The following is a 20,338-nucleotide window of genomic DNA, read 5'->3' as shown; positions in this document are numbered from 1 at the left end:
ATAAGGCAAAAGTGATAACTAAGTGGCTCGGGGAACAAAACATCTACATTTTGGGTCCACGGCCTGGAAACTCCCCAGACCTTAATCCCATTGAGAACTTGTGGTCAATCCTCAAGAGGCGGGTGGACAAACAAAAACCCACAAATTCTGACAAAATTCAAGAATTGATTAGGCAAGAATGGGCAGCTATCAGTCAGTATGTGGCCCAGAAGTTGATTGACAGCATGCCAGGGCAAATTGCAGAGGTCTTGAAAAACAAGGGTCAACACTGCAAATATTGACTCTCTGCATAAACTTAATGTAATTGTCAATAAAAACCTTTGACACTTCTGAAATGCTTGTAATTTTACTTCAGTACAGGTTGAGTCTCCCATATCCAAGTATTCCGAAATATGGAATATTTTCAGCATGACTGAGATAATGAAACCTTTGATTTTTGATGGTTTAATGTACATAAACTTTGTCTAAGGCACAAATTATTAAAAAGATTGCATAAAATAACCTTCAGGCTGTGTGTATAAGGTGTATATGAAACATAAATGAATTTCATGTATGTACACAAACTTTTTTTGATGCATAAAATTATAAAAAAATATTGTCTAAAATGACCTGCAGGCTGTGTGTATAAGGTGTATATAACACATAAATGCATTCTGTGTGTATATTTGGGTCCCATTTCCAAGACATTTCATTATAATATGCAATTATTCCAAAATACGGAATATTCCGATATCCAAAATACCCCTGGTCCCAAGCATTTTGGATATGGGAGACTCAACCTGTATACCATAGTAACATCTGACAAAAAAGTGTAAAAACACTGAAGCAGCAAACTTTGTGAAAACCAAAACTTGTGTCATTCTAAAAACTTTCGGCCATGGCTGTACACTGTTCAGTGTCTCTATACATACAAATATCCTGGAACGAGGAGGTCCACTGATGTTACAGGACAGGGCAACCTTTGCCATATTGAGCATGTTACTAAAAGTAATGCAATCCAATTAATGCATACCGATGCAGAAAAAACTGGCACATTATAATAAAACTAGTAATGACCATGGATTCCTCCTTCTCATGCTGTAGTGTACTAGGAAACAGCAAGCATTTAGCTAACTACATTATATGTTGATCAAATCAAGTACAGTGATAGAGGAGATCTACTAAATCCACATTTCAGTTTGTCCCTCTCCTATACCCGGTCCTGGACACACCAGCTGCACAGAATCAAGAAGAATCAAGACCAATTCAGATGTAAACACATTTACTGTACCTTGCTCAGAAACATGGCATAGTATCGATGCAGAGGCAAATGGAAAGTAACCTGATTTGGAGCAGGCTGGAAAGAAAACATAAATGTATTAGATGTATATCCTGGAAATCAGAATTAATATGTCCTCCAAATGTGGACAAGCCTTTGCATCAAACAGTTAATTTTTCTCTCGCAGCAGCACAGGCTCCTTCTCCCCTATACCCCACCCCCTGAGCAAGCCCAAGGTCAGGGAGTGGAGGAAGGAGTAGAGAAGAGGGAAAAATCGGCATACACACACTCAAGAGATAGCGCAGGAAGTAGCCGGAAGCAGGCAAGAAGCAACGCAAGCAGGAGCATCAGGGTGGGGCGCTCAGTGTCCTCCATGGGTTTGGAGAAAAATGATTTAACAGGCAAGAACAAAAATCTCCATTTTTCCTTTCAGCTATGAGGGACACTGGGATGAATGTAATATGTCCCTCAAGGGAGGGAACGCATCTGTGCTGCACCTACCACCCTTCGACCAAATCTCACATCTGGAGAGGCAAAAGTGTCAAATTGGTAGAATTGAATGACAATATGGGAAGATGACTGCGTGGCACTCTTGCAAAGCTGTTCCACTGATGCACCATGCTGGGCTGCCCAGGAAGCCCCGACCACCCTGGTGGAATGGGAATGCACGTAGACCGGGATATGACGATTCATGAAAGAGTAAGCATGCTTGATAGTAAAGAGCAGCCAGCGTGCCAAGATGTGCTTGGTACCCGGCCAGCCACACCTGTTGAAATCTTAAAAGGACAAATAAGGATTCTGAATTCCTAACGTCCCGAGTTCTGTTTACTTGGTGCGGGGGAGACCCGGGACTGGAAAAAGAGGGAACCACAATCTCTTGGTTTATATGAAAGCATGAGATTACCTTATAGGTTAAAGAGAATCGCCCTGTCAGGGTGAAAGACCAGGAACAGAGATCAAAAGAATAAAGCATCCAGATAAGAGACCCTACGGGCCGAGGCAATGGCAAGGTGGTCTTTAAACTGAGCCATTAAAGGTCTACTGTCTACAAAAGTTACAAAAGTATCAAGAAGAGGTCTCAGGGAGCCACCTGAGGGAAAAACTGAGGTTGTAGGTGGAGAACACCCTGCAAGAAAGTCTGAACATCTGGCAGTACATCCATCTTTTTGGAAAAGAATCGAAAAGGCAGAAATGTGGACCTGAAGAGAGGAAAGGCGATGGCCCAGGTCCATTCCCGCCTGAAGAAATGACAAAATGCGAGCCAAACACAAGGACCGAGGATTAAAACCTCATGCAGAACACCAGCTAAAACAGGTCTTCCATACCCAATGTTAAATCCTGGCAGAGGTTGGCTTACCGGCATTAAGAAGGGTACGTATCAACCGAGACGAAAAGCCCTTAGCTCTTAAGATGAACCTTTCAAGAGTCACCCCGTCAAAGTGAGGCAGTGCAGATCCAGATGAAGAAAGGGACCCTGCAACAGTAGGCCCGGATGACGTGAAAGACGCCGAGGGGAGCCAACGGACAGGGCCAGAAGGGTAGTGTACCAAGCTCGACGGGGCTAGTCTGGGGCGACTACAACCAGTGTCCCCTTCCTAATTGAGCTTCCGCAGGACCAGAGATATCATGGTTATCAGAGGAAATAAGTACAGGAGAGGAAAACCCCACGGAACAGTCAAGGTGTCCTCCAGAAAAGCTCCCGGATCTCTGATGCGGGACCAATAGCGAAGCAGCTTGTGAATGCGACGCAATGCCATCAGATCTATGTCCAGACGACCCCAAGGACTTACTAACATGAGAAACACATCTGGGTGTAGAGACCATTCCCCTGAGTGTACGTCTTGGCGACGGAGAAAGTCAGCCTCCCAGTTTTGAACTCCGGGAATGTGAACCGCTGACAGCGCCTAAAGGTAGCATTCGGCCCATCAGAGGATGTGGCCGACTTCCCTCACGGCACTCAGGCTGTGAGAGCCCCCTGGCGATTTATGTATGCAACAGCTGTTACACTGTCAGAGTGTACCTCCACATGCTTGTGATAGAGAAACTTGGCCTGGCAAAGAGCCCTGTAAGTGGCCTGGAGCTCCAGTACGTCGATAGCAAGCCTTGCTTCCTGTGCTGTCCAGCGGCCTTGGAAGGAATGTTGACCTGTTACTGCTCCCCAGCCTTGAAGACTTGCATCAGTCGTGAGAAGGACCCAGTCCTGAACCCAGAAGGGAAACCCTTTGTCGAAGTGTGCAGACTGGAGCCACCAAGTTAAAAGTGGTGCACCTCCTGGGACAGCAGGATACTCTGAGACCAAAGGGTGAGGAGGGAGTAGTTCCACTGGGCGAACATCTCCAGTAGAAGGAGTCTGGAGTGGAACCGCATGCTACACCATATCGAAGATGGAGAACAGAGTTCACAACACCTGCATGCAAGAGTGAATTGAGGATGAGCCTAAATTCGGTCCTGCAGGGCCTGGATCTAGTCTCCGGGAAGGAAAACAGGCTAAGACTAGTAATTGAGCAGGCATACCAGGTGAATCATCTCTTCAGACAGAATAATAGATGTTTGCCAATCTATCAGCCAGCCATGTGACTATAGAACCTCCACTGTGAGAACCTACGGAGACTGAGCCAGGAGAAGTTGTATAGATATGGGAGAATGTGCACTTCTTTGTTGCTAAAGAAAGCAGCCATCATGGCAAAAATCTCTTGGCAAAAATATTTGTGAAAGCCCAAAAGGTAAGGCCAGAAACTGATAATGGTCCGCCCCAACCACAAACCTGAGGAACTCTGATGGTGCTCTTGGATAGGCACATGTAAGTACGCATCCTGAACATCCAGGGAGGCCCTAAAGTCCCCTGGTTCCAAAATCAGCAGGATAAAGCAAAGTTACTCCATCAAAAACTTGGGAACCCTGAGGTATGGGTTGAGGAACTTAAGGTTTGAGGATAGGGCGAAAGGAGCTATCTTGGTTTTGATCCAATTAGAGATTGGTGTAAAATCCAATGCCACGCTGTGGAGGAGGGACTGAGACAATCACGCGAGCAGCCTAAAGAGACCGAACTGATGTCTGCATGGCCTCTACTTTCCTTGGATCTCAGTGTAAACTTGTGGAAAAGAGGCCATACTCAAGACGTGAGGGCGTACCCACTGGAGACAACGACCCTTACCCAAAAGTCTAAAGAAGTGTCCATCCAGATGTCTGAGAAAAGCAGAAGACGGCCGCCCATGCCGGAAAATCCTTGGTGAAGGCCCACCCAGTCATGTAGCAGGCTTAGGAGTCCGGCGACAGGTGGCTAAGGGGCTTGGAGGAACTCTGAGATCTTGAGTAGGACTGTCCCTTCACTTTCCTTTGTGGACAAAAGGACCAAAAGAAGGTAGACCGAGACTTGGGAGCCGTGGACAGCAGGAAAGCTGCCTTAAATGCAGCTACCGTGGCCTCTATCCTATCTAGCTCTGGGCCGAATAAGACCTCTCCTGAATAGGGGAGAGTTTCTAGTGCCTTCTTGGATTCTGAGCCTATCCTCTAGGATTGTAGCCAAAGGGCCTGTCTAGCAGCACAGCAGAAGCAGATATCTTAGAGACAGCTCGAATCAATAACCCAGAAACGTACTGGCTTCCCAAATGCGGTCCACCCTGGAGAGCAACTTAGACCTGTTAGTGCAACCCAAGCTGAAGCAAGGACTGGACGAACAGCAGCCACTGCATTAGCATAGATAGATTTCAGAAAGTTCTCCAACTTTCTACCATTGGGGTCTTTGAAAGAAGCCATGTTCGGAATAGGTAATGTAGTGGACTTGACTAGCTTGGCAATATGAGAATCTACTGGAGGTGGATTTTCCCATTTAGTCCTATCAGTATGCGCTTTAAAAATTAGAAAGTGCTTGTTCGGGTGTAGCCAGGTCTCTGCTAGGAGGTTCTCTAACTGTGATGAGGTAGGAAATACTGCAGCGTCTTCCTTCTTACGTTTAAACAGCGGGTGCCTCCATTGAATATGCAATGTCGGAATCCTTAATATGTAGAATGGATTTGAGTGCTTTGACTAGCGTCAACATCTACAGTGCACGGAGACTCATCTGGGATAGAGGAGGTCTCCACCTCCGAGGTAATGGATAATGCCCCCTCAAGGTCATAAGAGTTCTCTGAATAAGAGCCTGAGTGAATGGGGTAGAGCTATTTTACGCTTAGATGGGTGTTCCAGCATATGTTGTAATGATGTAGATATCTGTATTAGGCCCTGAACTAACTGAGATATGCCCTTAACCCAGGCAGGTTTAGTTATGACCACTTGTGTACCTCCTGCAGGTAGAGAATGACCCCAGCTGACAGGTGGCTGTGAGTGAGGTGAAGGTGTAGAGGCTGAGAGCAGAATAGCTGTTTGGAGCATAGCCTGCGAGAGGGTAGATGTCCATGCTGGCTCTGTAGGGGAGGTCGTGGAGGAAGAACCATCACGCTGTGACTCAGCAAAGTAATTGTCACAAAGACCAGTAGAAATAACCTCATGGCAGCTTCTGTAGGGAACTGTGCACAGAGTAGCAGCAAACCCCTCCTTAGAGGCCTTAGCACCATAGGCCTTGGAAAACAGATCAAATGAAAACCAGAAAGCAATCCCTAAACACAGTGTATAACCAGAGGGCACAATGTGTGAATATAGGAGCAAAGCACTGAATGTCTGTATACCAAAAATGAACAAATGAGTGGTGTAATGCAAATAACAGTCAGTAAATGAAAAAGTTAAAAGGACATATAAGAAAGATGGCAAAATACTCAGAAGAAAGACTTAGAAGAGAATATAGAAAGTAGAAATGCATACCAAAAATACACAAGCCAAAATGATGGGCACAAGGGGGGGGGACGGACGGACAATTACAACCTGGCACCGGGAGCGAGGTACTGGGGATGCAGGAGCCCATCTGTGCCCCTCTCTCAGCAATCGTTGCAGGCATAAGTTGGCCGCTCCGCTTGCTGGAAGGGGAGGAGGGGGAGAAACCCTTTTGGCGGGGAGCCTAGGACAGGGGATGTGTAAAGGGTCAGTAAGGGGATAATGGGGAAAGCCCATCTCCCCATTTGTGGTTAAACCCCCCAGGGAAAATAATCATCATAAGCCTATAAGCCTACAGTGCCCCATTACCCAATATCCCTGGTGGTCTAGTGGTGGTGAGTAAAAGACCTGGCTCCCAACTGCAGAACCGTTGCTGGCCATTATACACCAGCGGTAAAAGCCACCATGTATGTGGCTTCCTGCAAGCAGGAAGCCGTCTTACCTGATCCCCGCTGTCTGGCTGTGGCTGTGTTCCGAATGGTGTGCAGGAGCTGGCATGTGAGGCTGATCCGGTTGCCAACGCAGTGGCCACCGTGACTGGGGTGGTGGAGTGGCAGTGACGGCATTTATTACGCTTACCCACCACCTGCTCAGAGAATAAAAAAATAAATAAAAGAAAGCAGGGGCACCAAACTAAACTGGGCTATCAGTGCTCAGGGGGCGGGGTATAGTGGAGAGGGAGCCTGTGCTGCTGGGAGAGAAAAATTAACTGGTTGGTGCCCAGGCTCTGCTGCTCCACTTTATACCCACAGTTACCATCCCAATGTCCCCCATTGCTTAATGGACATGACGAAATTTGCATCCCATACATTCTTATATGCACCCATCTTACCTCATCCGCAAAGTTTATGGAAATGAACCAATCCTGGAGTGCTTCAAGGCAATACCGGACGACATTCCTTGTGTACTCTTGTGTCTCCTGAAACAAAGAACTAGTGAGCCTAATCTTGAAACAAGACAAATATTACTAAAAATCTTAAAGAGCGAGTAAAACCACTATTTGGTCTCCATCTATATCAGCAACTGTTTATCACTGATGTGAATAATAGCACTGCAGTTGTTTCTGGGGTATCAGTCCACCATGCCCCCTGACTCCTCTACAGCATATCGCCACTTTAGGAGAAAGGTGTTTCTCTAAATCAGTGATAATCAGATTGGCCGACCTGCTTTGCAGAAATAAACCAGCTTAGGATCAATCACTGCGTTATCAGCTTTTAATCTGCGCAAGATCCCTTTAAAACACATTCATGAAGATATGAGAGGAATCCATATGTTAAATAATGGAATGAAGTTGTAATGCTTAACTGGTCTGCTCTTCCTATTTTGCTGTCGGTGATGTGGAGGCAAGGTAGGAATAGACCAAATGGACAGGTCTTGATGACGCAGTAAGCTATGTAAAGTGGGCAATACAATCACGTATTGCCCACGTTATTGTAGATTTGCATCCCTGCCACTAGTTGTTGGCTGGGACGGATGGGACTTGATTATGTGGTTCCTGTTATGGCCTCATGCCAACCATGGAGCAGATAAGGGTTCCCTGGAGAGCTGCCTTCTGTAGAGAGCCCGGACAGTTTTCCCCTAATACAGGAGCCTCCCGGGTGTTATGCGAGAGGAGGCAATAAAGACTTTACTTTTGACAGAGCTGCAGCTGAACGTCCGGGTAACACGGTTTTACCTGGACGTTCCTAAATCTTTGTGGTCTTTGGAATCTGGATATTTTGAATTTTAACAATAACAAAACAGCTATTTTAAAAGAAAACACAGGAAAAGTCACTAACTTCGCTTAGATCATGAAAAGCAAGTGATCTACCTGTTAAACTACGACTCTTATGACCAGGGTCTGTAGTTAAGAATCAGCTATGGCAATATATCCCTGGACAATCTGGTTGGCACCAACCATACCTACTGTAACGTGTGTACTCACCCTCACTTTACAGTGTGACAGAAGACCCCACATTGGCTGGGCACAGGCTTCAAGTTCAGCAGCAAAGGCAGCATAATACGTCTGGGACTCAAACTCCACATGTTCATTGAGTTCCCTCTTATTTAAATTCATACCTGAAACAGCACAATGAGAAGTCTGTTTTCTTTCAGTCCCAAGGACAGCACTTTCATTGTACAGACAATTTTAATATACTATCGTTGTTGAATCACATTTTAGATTAGCCTTTCATTTGGTATGTTTTTCTTCATAAAACATGAGAAGACTATGAAGAGCAAATGAAAACTTGACCTGACCATCTTGATTTACAGCTATAGTTAGAGCTGGCATGCCAGGTATTAGGCAATAAAATGTACATTTCAATAGTACTGGGGAGATTGAGTACACCAGGGGCCAGATGCATTAAGCATCGCACTTTGCATCCCGCTACTCATCGCATGCATGCCAGCATATATATCGCCGGTATGTATGAAGGCAATCGCAAAGGACAGCTCTCCAGATAAGAGCTGTCCTTTGCTATAGAGGGACTTCAGAGGTTTATGATCCAGAAGTCCCTCTGCGCATGCACAGAACACCGATGCACTGGGAGGGATCAGATTGGACCCCTCATTGCTGAATGCGAAAAAAAGCCGATAGGCTTCTATTGGGCAATGGCATCTGAAGATGGAATTACCCACTGACAAAAATCAGACAAAGAGAAAGCAGAACCTACACTCTAATTTTTACAAGTCACTATTAAGAAAAGAAAGATCAGAAATGGACTGTGTGACCAAATGGGGTTATTCTGCCAAACCAGTCTTGGGGAAGGGTTTAACATATTTTGTCTTGGGGTTAATCTTACATATCAGGAACCCAGCATGACCCCCAGACACTCTGACACCACTGGGGTGCCAACAGTTGTAGGGGAGCAACTGCTGCAGACATCATGTTACTTCACTGACACCCACTTTGCTGGTGACTGGTTCCACTTGATCACTTATTTAGGATCAGGACTGCAGGGTAGCAGGTAGATCGTTGATTCAGGACACTGAGATCCACACAGTACAGCTGGTGGACCGATTACAGTGACCTCTTTTAACTGTAGGTCACAGAGTTTCAGCAGATATAGGTCTTGCAGTAATAGAGCTGGATCTTTAAGAATTGACATATTTATTGCTCTTGCAAAGCTCTTGCCTGTAAATCGAATGTAACCTCAGAAAGATAGTACACAGGCCCCAGAGTTGCACTTTGCTGCTTTGTTGTCAGGTTCCTACAGAATCCTGCTGGCTGTACTAGAAAGAGGACTGTTACAGCGGCTTTCCTGTCTGCACGTGGGGAACTGTGTTGAGGAAGCCCAAAACACGGCTAGTTCTAACACCAACTCCTGCAGGGTTCATGAGAACCTTGCACAGAGGTGCAGCGCTGTCTCTACTAGGACGGCTGTTACCTGCTCCCAGCACTCGGAAGCTGGGAGGTCAGGGTAGTAATATTCCAACATTGATGGGACCTGCTGAACCCACAATGAAATGCAACAGATGTGGGCAGTAAGGAGGGGGAAATCCTGTTGGCACACCAGGGCACTGGCCTTCACAAACAGGGTTAACCATGACAAAAATTATTTAAAAAAATCTTCCGCAATATCACTCAGCTATCGTGAAAGTTATTTGTCCAATAGTGCGGTTAAAAAGAGCAGTAACAAGCATCAGCAGAAAGAAAAATAAAAAAAACAGTTTTGCATTGTACCTACCTTGAAAAAAAGATACAAAATTCATCCACGTTACCAACAACCCATGGTCTTCTAAGAATTTCTTGGCTACACTTTGGTGGGAAAGAATATTGATAAAGTCGCTAACAAGTGGCCAGTATGTATTGTTCTTCAGCAATGCTTCCCCACAGTTCACAACTACGTGCAGACTGTTTTCTTCATCTAAAAAAAGTATAAAAATTAAATGTGACCATTAAATTGATTAAAATAAAAAGAGACATGGATGGCAGCTTTAAGCAGCAAAAATATGCTTTAATCTGGTTAGTTTTCTTGGGAGTAAAACTTTTAGGGTAGATATTTCCTGTACAAAACCAGCTTACGACTTTACAAATACTATTGGTGTAGTGAATGGAACATAAGGAGACTGCCATATGGTGTGTGACACTTATATTTTCATTTTCTCTAGCCCATATCTCAGATAATAAACCATATTATTTCACTCTACGCCTGAACTCAAAGCCACTTCTCATCAATACATCACCTTGTAGTTCACTTTTGACAAGGCAACTTTCCATCATGTAGAGTAGGACAGTGACCATTATGTCCAGGAGCTGACACTCTTCAGTCACCTGGCGAGCCAGCTCTTCATTGCTGAACAGCTGGACGCTGATGTGGACAATTCTGTTAGACATGGTGTCCGATTCATGGCTTTTCTTCAAAGTTTTCATGATGAAAGCATAATGCTGTACAAATGTTTTTGTAAATGCAATCTGCAATAAGAATGTATAAATATTGGAGAGTTGTGGATACGGTAGCTACTCTAGTAACAGTGGATCAGAAGCAATTTGCAATACACGCCACACAAACATACCAAGACTAGAAGTATACAATGTGCAGATGTAGAAGCAGGAAGATTCTGCATATATCTATGTATGTTAACTCAAACAGAACAAGGGACAATTAAATACATGTTAAATTACCTTATAGTCTTGGTCTGGCAGCATATTGAGTAAGAAAGTGACCATTTTCTGGGGAAATTCATACTTCACTGTCCAAAATAGCAATTCTTCTAGAAAACATTTATGCTTCAAAATGTCCATAATAGATTGATCTGTGTATAAAATATGAAATAAATGTGAGGAAGACCAATAAACTTGGCATTTCAGATAATTACAAACAGGAAATGCAGAGACAGTAAGTTTTTGGCATAATATAACAATGATATACCACTAAGGGCTCGTCCACAGACCAGATGATGAGAAAACCTTTGGGGAAAAAAATTAAAAAAAAATAAAAATACCACTGCTCTCTATGCCCTGCCATCTGTGTGGGGCAGACAGAAACCATGCAATAGGCAGCAGTATTCTCCCCCAGAAACTTTTTCCAGCCGGTGGCATCAAGAAGTAGCCGGGGGGGGGGGCCTTCACATTAATAAAAAGGTCTTAAATCCTGACCTTATAATGATTTAAACTTGGGGCACTCTCCCCGGCCCCTATACACCCCAATGCGAAATGATGGGCACTCGCTCCCTGCGGAACAAACAATTGAATCGTTCCTGGCCACTTTAGACTAACTGAATTCCCCCTCAAATAGTTTTTTTTAGTAGAGTATCTAAACTATTTGATTGTCCTTTGCATATCCTGTCTTAGCTAATTCAGTGGGTGGATCAGGTCCAATCTGCAGCAGCTAACCCGTCCCTGTGGGTCTGTGGAGTGAGAGGCTTAGAATGTGTCATCCATGTGCTAATGCTTGTTGTTAGTTTAGCGCTCTACTTAGGAGCGGATAGTTGCCGCACCTCTTGGAAATGCACTAATGCATTGACTCCATTACTGACTGCTCCTCCCATTATATGCAGATTACAGTATATATTGGGGGCGGAGAGGATTTATCAGATGTTCTATTACTGCAGAAAGAACTGGCTCAGTAACCCACCTGTTAATGTACCAATGCAACTCCCTCCCGTCGTCCAGAACCCTCACTAACGTGTCCTTATTGCTGGAGGACACAGATTCCAGACGGACTGAGATGTGACATTAGAGCAGCTGGGCGTCATATCTGGCATCCATGTCAACAAGGACACGTTGAGGGTGCCCGGGCAACGCGACACATTGGGGCGGGAGGGAGTGCCACATTGTCACAGTAGGCGTCCCAGATGAACAGCGAGCAGATCTCAATGGTACCAGTGATGCTCACACTAAAGCCGCATACACACTGGACGATATTTATGTATGATTTAAATGATAATGACAACGATATATTGTTCAAATCGTTCAGTGTGTATGCACTAAGCGATGAACGATGCGCGCTCCCACGGGTCGTTAACAATATCCCCAGTTTTCAGTACATGCAGCTCAATCTGTGGATATCGTTAACGATGCCAGGCTGCCAAATGCAGCATGGTCCTGCTCCCCCGCCAGCATAGGCAAGTGTGTATGCACTGAACGTCCCACTTCGAAGGACCAGTATAACAAAATTGCAGGTGTTCTGGACAAAAAGATCCACCTATATTCTGTATATGTAGATTATATTTATCACTTAGTTTTTTTGCACACAGATGTAATGGACATTTGGCTTGGGTGGAGCGTAGTTCAAGTTTGTTAACTATTTAGTGCCTTCTCCTTGCAATCCTCTCTAAACCCAGTTTCTCTAGCAGTGTTCCCCAGCTTGGATGGTAGAGGAAATTGTTTTTTTTATTGTATCCTCAGTTGGTTAAGTTAGATGTGATAGAAAGAAAGGAGACAGTTTAATTTTTTGATATAGTATACTTTATATAGTTTCTAATTTAGGCAAAAGACAAGGGCAAACCACATGATGTCTAGAGAAAGGGAAAGACGGAGTATCAGTAAGAATACATACAAGGGTGATATGGCGTGCACGTACCTTTGGTGCTACAGCTTAATTTCACGCGCTTCCGTTTCCCTACGCATGTTCTGTCATTCTGATCCTCCTAAAACAAATAGCAAATTAAGCCCAATTACATTACTCGGTTGTCAGCCTGGAATGTTCAGAAACAAAAAACACTCTCAACAAGCCAAAAGGACCTTTATATCTATTCCGCTTTAATTAAATGCTCACTCCCTCCTATGATTTTGCAGGACTTCATTGAGAAGATCTGCGGAAGAAACAGTCTCCCTAGCATTGTCTAAATCTGTGTACAGCGAGTAACCACACATCTTAACAATTTAATGGGGACCTCTCATGGTACAAAAATAGCACCACAGAGGAAATCGAGTACTCCAATTACACAATATCAGACAGCTCCTGTATCACTGTGGACCTGCATCCTATGGTCCAGAAGCAGTAAGAGAAGGCAAAGTCGCATAGTTTGAGCACTTGTAAAACTTTGTAAAAGTGGTCTTACACAGACTAATGTGTATTCAGTATATAGAATACAGTGTAGGATCTTCGATACTTTCACTTATATTTCCAGTAACAGTTCCCCTTGTATATTCCATATAGCTTCCTGGAGTTTAAGTTTTTCTAAGCGCCCACGTGTAGCTGTATTAATATTCTTTATTATTTACTAGTTGAAGCCTCATCTGAGGAATGTAATCCACAGAATCATGGCAGATTTCAGATGCCTGAAGTGGATAGTGAGATACTGCAGTTGGTACCTCCTTCTGCCGCATGCCCACTCCCAATGTGGGATCGTCCTTGGAAGGGGAAGCCACCCTTGTGATGTAGGTAGTGACCGGTGCCATCTGGCAGCAGACTGTGGCTGGAGGCGCAGCTTAAAGGTTAGTGCTACACAAAAAAAAAAAAAAAAGGAAAGGTTGGCTGCGCACCGCCGATCAGACAATATCCCACAGAAATCTATAATAAAATCATTGAATTATTTCAGAATCAAAATTCTGTTACACCATATATAAAAAACATATGCTTAGAAGTAATCGTAACTTCTGTGTCGGGGACACATATTAATTTAATTGGAAACTTTAGTATCACATCAACGGCTACTTTGTATTCCATACAAATGTTGTTAGTGAGAAATTTGTGAACACGGTTTCCTCCTATACTTGTCTTATCCTTTTTAATTGTTTTATTTATCCTTAGAAGGTTCATATGTTTTTATATATGGTGTAACAGAATTTTGATTCTGAAATAATTCAATGTGATTTTATTATAGATTTCTGTGGGATATTGTCTGATCGGCGGTGCGCAGCCAACCTTTCCTTTTCTTTGTGTAGCACTAACCTTTAAGCTGCGCCTCCAGCCACAGTCTGCTGCCAGATGGCACCGGTCACTACCTACATCACAAGGGTGTGGGCATGCGGCAGAAGGAGGAACCTTCTAAGGATGAATAAAACAATTGATGTGATACTAAAGATGCCAATGAAATTAATGTGTCCCCGACACAGAAGTTATGATCACTTCTAAGCATATGTTTTTTATATATGGTGTAACAGAATTTTCGATTATGAAATGAATCATTGATTTTATTATAGATTCCTGTGGGATACTGTCTGATGCGAGTGCGCAGCCAAACTTTCCTTTTTTTGTGTAAGATTTGGAGAATTGGCACGGTCTTCTTTTTAGGCAGCGCTACTACATTCTTTAGGTTTACCACAGGTGGCGCTAATTGTCAGCATGCATTTTATATATATTTTCTTTTAAAGGTTAGTGCTCACCTTTTATGGGGCCAGGGCGCCCCGTACCAGTGAGAACATGTACAATCTACTGATACAGGAGGGACACCCAGTCTTGCCTCACATCTCTCATACTTTCAATAGAAATCCAACCAGACCACTTCCCAGTGGATGATCAGAATGGTTTCTCTTCAACATTATTAAGCAGAGGGTGGTCTTACCACAGGCCTACAATCCCCTCTCTATAAGGACAATGTATCACCTTTGTTTAAATAATTGATACAAAATGGGTTCCATCTTCAAGGAGCTACTAATGGCTCATTTCTATTTCAGAGTGTTCCAGATCAAGTGAATTTCAAAATAGGACAAGTCCCACCATCAATGGACCAGCCAGGCTTACAGATAGCTTCCAATGCGGCATCTTTGACTAGTGGTTAAAGGCAACAACCTTTACAGGGACCAGTTTTCCTTCTGGAACTGGCAAATAGTGACAACGGCTTATAGCTTCTGAGGTTGTGGGTTCTGTCGCTCATCAGTGCAAATAGGGTCTTTGGATTACGGACAAGTCAAAAGTTCCAGATATACAGATGTGTCCTCCTACATCTATCCTCAATATGCCACGCAGCGCGACATGCCTGGTATGGAGTGAGCAGCCAGGTTCCGTGCAACTCTGCTAGCACGGAGCGTCTTTTTTTGCCAAAAATATGTCTTAGTCACAATGTGACGCGACTAGGAAGCACCAGGAGACTGCGCTGAATAAATTGACGCATCTGTGTGCACCTGAGTCTGTATCCGGAACTTGGCGTGTAAATAAGCTGCATTGTAGCACTTAGCATGCTGATTCAGAGACTCAGTCACACAAAGATATACAAGTGTTGCATATGAAATTAATCAGCACAGTCTGCTGGGGCTGCAGCAATGATGTGCGAGGACACATCTGTATGTACTGGAACTCTGAACAGTTTCAATGCTCCAGTCACAAAATGGTCATCAGGAACATGTTAAGACAATGGCGCCATGGTAACACACCTAAATCATCAGGGGGGCACCAAGAGTGCATTGGTCAGTATAATAGAGCTTATAGTTCCAGCTAAAGCAACTTGTTTAACTTCAGGAGCAGAATCTGGGAAGCAGATTACATTGCAGACAGTCCTTCACTACAGGAAAGGGTCCCTTAACACGGAGACCTTCCAGCAGATTGTGGACAGGTGGAATGAACCATAAATCGACATGATGGAATCGCTGTTGACTGACAAGATGGAGCACTTATACTCCAGGACAAAGGAATTCAAAAGGCGTTTCTGGCAGATGCTATGTCGGACATTATGAGCTAACATATGTTCTACCTGTTACCACCAGCAGAAAGGCTGCCATGAGTATGCAAGATTGTTAAATGATTTTCGATAGCAGTGACTTGACTGCACAATGCATGGCACACAGACAATATAAGCATGGCCTCCAAAACCAGGTCTGTTTAGTCAGCCCCTCCTTCAGCTGCATTTATAATGATTGGCTGTAACAGTGAGGCTGTGAAGCCTGGATTCTTACAGAGTTTGATACAAGGTGGCTCAGACCATGCTCAGGTATAGGATTGCCTGTTTCATTCACAAGGGTAGAAGATCTAGTCATCCTGGTATGTAGTGTAGGGGGATTTACTACTTTTCTTTCAGTGCTGCCTTTTACAGGGTCAGATTACAGCTCTCTAGCTTTCTAGATTTTCTTTCAGAGAAAATTGTTTTTTTTACCTGAAGTACAGGCCTTCTTGCAAGGTGCAATGCATGTGTAGCTTCTTCCACAATAGCTCCCTGGTGTCACAGGCCGCTCTGGAGGACTGCGAGGGGTCCGGAACTTACCTGTCCGAGTGCTCTGGTGGGGGTGCAGGCTGCTGGTGGTTAGCACGGTGTGTGGGCAGGTTCCTGAGAGGCAGCGTTTGTTCTCTGGCATGTTGGAGCTGTTGTGGCTGGGAGTCTGTGCAAACACTGCCGGGTGCTGGCGTCGCCATCTTAGATTTGGTCACGTCAGGAAGGAGCCAATCTAGTCTGAATGATTCACATGGGCTCTGACAGCCAATCCAGCTCCAGCCTTGGGTACTTAAGGGCTTCCTGGGAGTTCTCAGGTTGACAGTGCAACATCTTACATAGCTAGTCTGTGTTAGTTCTGTGCTCCTTGTCTCGTTTACCACCGTTGTCCCACTGCTCTTCTCCGTTCCGGTAATCTGCCGCTACCTGCGCTAGGTTACAGAGCCTTCTCCACCAGCATTCCCAGTCAGCACCGGTACCAGGTTCCCATACCTCTCCTTTGCTAGCTCTGCCTACACGGTGGGGTTTAGTTCCCTTTTCCCTGTGATCTCCGACCTCCACATCATCCAGCAAAGGCAGAGACATTCATGAACAATTACCCCCTATATCCAGCCTCGTTCCAATATCAGAAAACTGCTCACAAGGACTTACCTGCACCCAGTCCGGTTCCACTTCCCACTTCGGATTTGACACCTGGTATACCAACCTAGCGCTGACAACCTTAAGGGGGCTACCCACTACAACATCTGAAAACGACTGCACGATTACGCCATTGTAATCGTTCAGTCGCTTGTCAGTCGTGTGATGAGCCTGCACTGAAGGAGCAAAAGTTCAGTGCAGGGTCATCAATCATCTGGAAACATGTTGAACCAGCATGTTTGAAAGATGATAGATGTCTAAACGACCAGCGGGCACGCACATCGCTGGTCGTTTTAGCCATTTTTGCAAACGATTAGCAAACGATTGAACGATCGTTATTGTTCAATTTAATAGCCTAGTGGATACCCCCCCCCTTTACAGCTACCTCCTTTGAAACCATGGTTTTCAAAGAAATTCTGCTCCTTTCTGGAAGATGACTGTTGGGTTAGCCATCTCGGTGGCAGGGGAGTTCCGAAGCTGGAGAGGTCTGTCTTGTTGATCTCTCTTCTTTTCGTTCATAAAAAATAGGGCTTCTACTACGACCAATTCTTCCTTTCTGCCCAAAGTCTTCTCCTAAGTTTCATTTAAAATGAGGACCTGGTTATCCCACCCTTCAACTGGGATAAGCTTCCAGTGAAAGAGGACTCTCTTCACTGTCTGATGTCGCCAGCATATTCAGTGCACTCCAAGGATGAAAGTGAAAATGGAATATTTGTATTTATGTTAAATACTTTCCTCTGAGTGCATTTGGGAACACTGGACGCCCTCCCTTTACGCTTCGGTTTAGGTTCCTGTTGTTTTTATTCATATTTCCTTGCTCTTGTTAAGGAACATTGGTCTCTCCTCTCCCTCTTATTCTGTACTCTCGGTTTTGACCTCAGGGTCAAAAATACTCAAGAGCCAGTCAGTGACGCGTTACGGAGAGGGTGGAACTTTAGCAGCTAAATTTAAATGTGCCCAAGCTCCTACAATGCACTCTATACCCCAGCGTATCTAGTCTCTCCCACTGGATGTATGGGACTGCTTAAATGAGACTCATTATTGCATTACAAAAATGAATGTCCGTCCTGTATAATTTCATTTGAATAGATATCAGAAAAGGTTTATTCACCAACCTCATCTGAAGAATCAGATTGTGCCGCTGCTGCTGCTGCCTTTGAGCCTGCAATCTCTGCAAAGAAACACAATTGTTCTGTACAAACACATATTAAAAGGTGAATGACTGACATGCTGTCCTAGATTTGTCTTTTTGAACAATGATGAATCACATATTACTAAGATACAGCTAAGGGTCAATGCAAGACATACATGCATTTTACATATATATACTTTATTATTAAGAGTACTTGAAATAGAACATACATACAATATATGTATTACACACACACACATACAGAAAAGAGGTTGGTATTTACCTACAGTACAAAAGTAATCTGTGATTATAGATAGTATGACCAAGTCTATGTCCCTGCATACACAAGCTGTGCTTCCTAAGAATACAATGTTACATCACTTGGAGGCAGCAGCAATGTACTATCTTTAATGTGTCTGGGTCAGACATCACACCCCCCCTTGTGCTAGATTTGCAGTGTCATATGCAGGAGTGTAATGTTACTGAACTAGCCTTGTCCCTGCTACCCTTCACACCACAAACACACAGGGCTTTCTACTGGTGTCCAGAAAACAGCAGCATTGGCTAGTTTTTAGGTATGGGGGAAGACACTACCCATAAAGGGATTTTATACACATGAAAGCTATGCGTTCAGAACATCGGATAAACAGAATAAAAGAAAAAAAGTAGAGATGCATCAAGTGCAGTTATAGAAATATTAGACAAACCTTGTACTGGTGGTGTACTTGTATCAGACGACTGCTCCTGATTCCCACTGGGGAGTTTCTCGTCAGGAAAAGCCAGACCCGATCCCTTAAGGGCAATAAGGTACTTCTCTTGACTCTTCATACATGGATTTTCAGAAGGACCTACAAAAGATATGCATGATATTTTCACAGCAATGAGATGTAACAAGAGTAAAGTTCACATAAATAGAATAACACGAGTGGTAAGCGACTGGATTTCAGCAGATTTAGGTATCTGACCGGAATAAAGGCAAGACCATTAATACTAGTACTGCTTTGTGCTCAATAGTAGCTATTACAAAGCTGTTACACACCATTAAAAAAGTTGTAATGATCTCAACACACCACCAGACATATACACACTTTACATGGGATTTCTGTATGGTTTATACACACAGGTTGGCAGCAGAGACATCCTTCCTTCACTTCAACCAATCCAGGTTGACTTATTTATCATGTACACTTAAACATTACACTCCGAGCAGGTGGGAAGGAAGCAGAATGTCCACTCATTGCCAGTGCAACCCACTCTTCATGCTGGCACTGCCAAGTCTGGACTGGGAGATTTGGCTTTATCCCCCGGGAGACATGTGGGAATCCTGCTGACACCACAGTTCTCCGTGGCACAGCACTGCCAGATGTTCCCTGATCCACACTGGACCACAAGCATGTGCTTTACATATATTTTTATTAAATAGAGTTTGCTAGTTTAAACACTTTACATTTGTGCAATAACTTTTGAAAGTGCACCAAAATTTTTTCACTTTTGCGCATTGGGCCAGTCAATAAATTTCATATAATTAGACTTTAAGTTGCCATAATTGTCAGCCACTAAATTAAAATACGGCAAGCAGCACGTATGGGAAAGTGGGAGGAAAGGGGGACCTAGCCACACTCATTTGTCACCATTCACAGAATTACAGATGTACATAATACATAGCTACACTTTTGTGCATGCCAGTAATGTAAATCATTAGGACACTAGTTGACTTTACTATAGACGGCTCATCCAGTGCGGAATGAGGAGTTAATATTTGCAAAATTATACCTACACAACTGCTACATACACAGTGCCTTGCAAAAGTATTCACCCTCCTTTGCATTTTTCATGTTTTGTTGCCTCACAACCTGGAATTAAAATGGATTGTTTGAAGGTGTGCATCATTTCATTCACAGAACATGCCTACAACTGTGAAGTTGTGTTTTTTTTTATATTGTGAATCAAACAACATTTAGGACAACATATCAGAAAACTTCAGCGTGCATAACTATTCACCCCCCTAAAGTCAGTACTTTGTCGAGCCACCTTTTGCGGCAATTACAGCTGCTAGTCGCTTTGGATAAGACTATGAGCTTGCCACATCTTGCCCCTGGGATTTTTGCCCATTCCTCAAGGCAAAACTGCTCCAGCTCCTTCATGTTGGATGGTTTCCGCTTGTGAACAGCAATCTTCAAGTCTGACCACAGATTCTCAATTGGATTGAGATCTGGGCTTTGATTAGGCCATTCCAAAACATTTAAATGTTTCCCCTTAAACCACTCGAGTATTGCTTTAGCAGTATGCTTCGGGTCATTGTCCTGCTGGAAGGTGAACCTCCGTCCCAGTCTCAAATCACAGGCAGACTGAAACAGGTTTTGCTTGAGAATATCCCTGTATTTAGCACCATCCATCTTTTCCTCGACTCAAATCAGTTTCCCAGTTCCTGCTGCTGAAAAACAGCCCCACAGCATGAAGCTGCAACCACCACGTTTCACTGTGGGGATGGT

The 20,338-nt window shown here is 44.0% G+C and overlaps 1 protein-coding gene across 7 annotated transcripts in view; it reads right to left on the bottom strand.

Annotated features, from left to right (window-relative positions):
* Positions 1-20,338, bottom strand: part of UBR3 (ubiquitin protein ligase E3 component n-recognin 3) — a 250,272-nt gene that overhangs the window by 197,868 nt on the left and 32,066 nt on the right. For 4 of the 7 annotated variants that reach the window (XM_088469036.1, XM_088469052.1, XM_088469046.1 and 1 more), the window contains exons 4-13: positions 18,554-18,694; positions 17,830-17,885; positions 12,571-12,637; positions 10,671-10,801; positions 10,232-10,460; positions 9,733-9,912; positions 7,989-8,122; positions 6,897-6,983; positions 6,507-6,650; positions 1,271-1,336 (exon numbers count right to left, since the gene is read on the bottom strand). In XM_088469036.1, the coding sequence (XP_088325162.1) occupies positions 1,271-1,336; positions 6,507-6,650; positions 6,897-6,983; positions 7,989-8,122; positions 9,733-9,912; positions 10,232-10,460; positions 10,671-10,801; positions 12,571-12,637; positions 17,830-17,885; positions 18,554-18,694 (1,235 nt within the window). The remainder of the gene's footprint in view (positions 1-1,270; positions 1,337-6,506; positions 6,651-6,896; positions 6,984-7,988; positions 8,123-9,732; positions 9,913-10,231; positions 10,461-10,670; positions 10,802-12,570; positions 12,638-17,829; positions 17,886-18,553; positions 18,695-20,338) is intronic. The other 3 variants (XM_088469068.1, XM_088469077.1, XM_088469148.1) reach the window with 1 other exon arrangement.

This window comes from Taudactylus pleione, unplaced genomic scaffold, assembly GCF_031769625.1.
Source record: "Taudactylus pleione unplaced genomic scaffold, aTauple2 ptg000004l, whole genome shotgun sequence".
NCBI classification, from domain to species: domain Eukaryota; kingdom Metazoa; phylum Chordata; class Amphibia; order Anura; family Myobatrachidae; genus Taudactylus; species Taudactylus pleione.
This window is presented reverse-complemented; position numbering and strand designations above follow the sequence as displayed.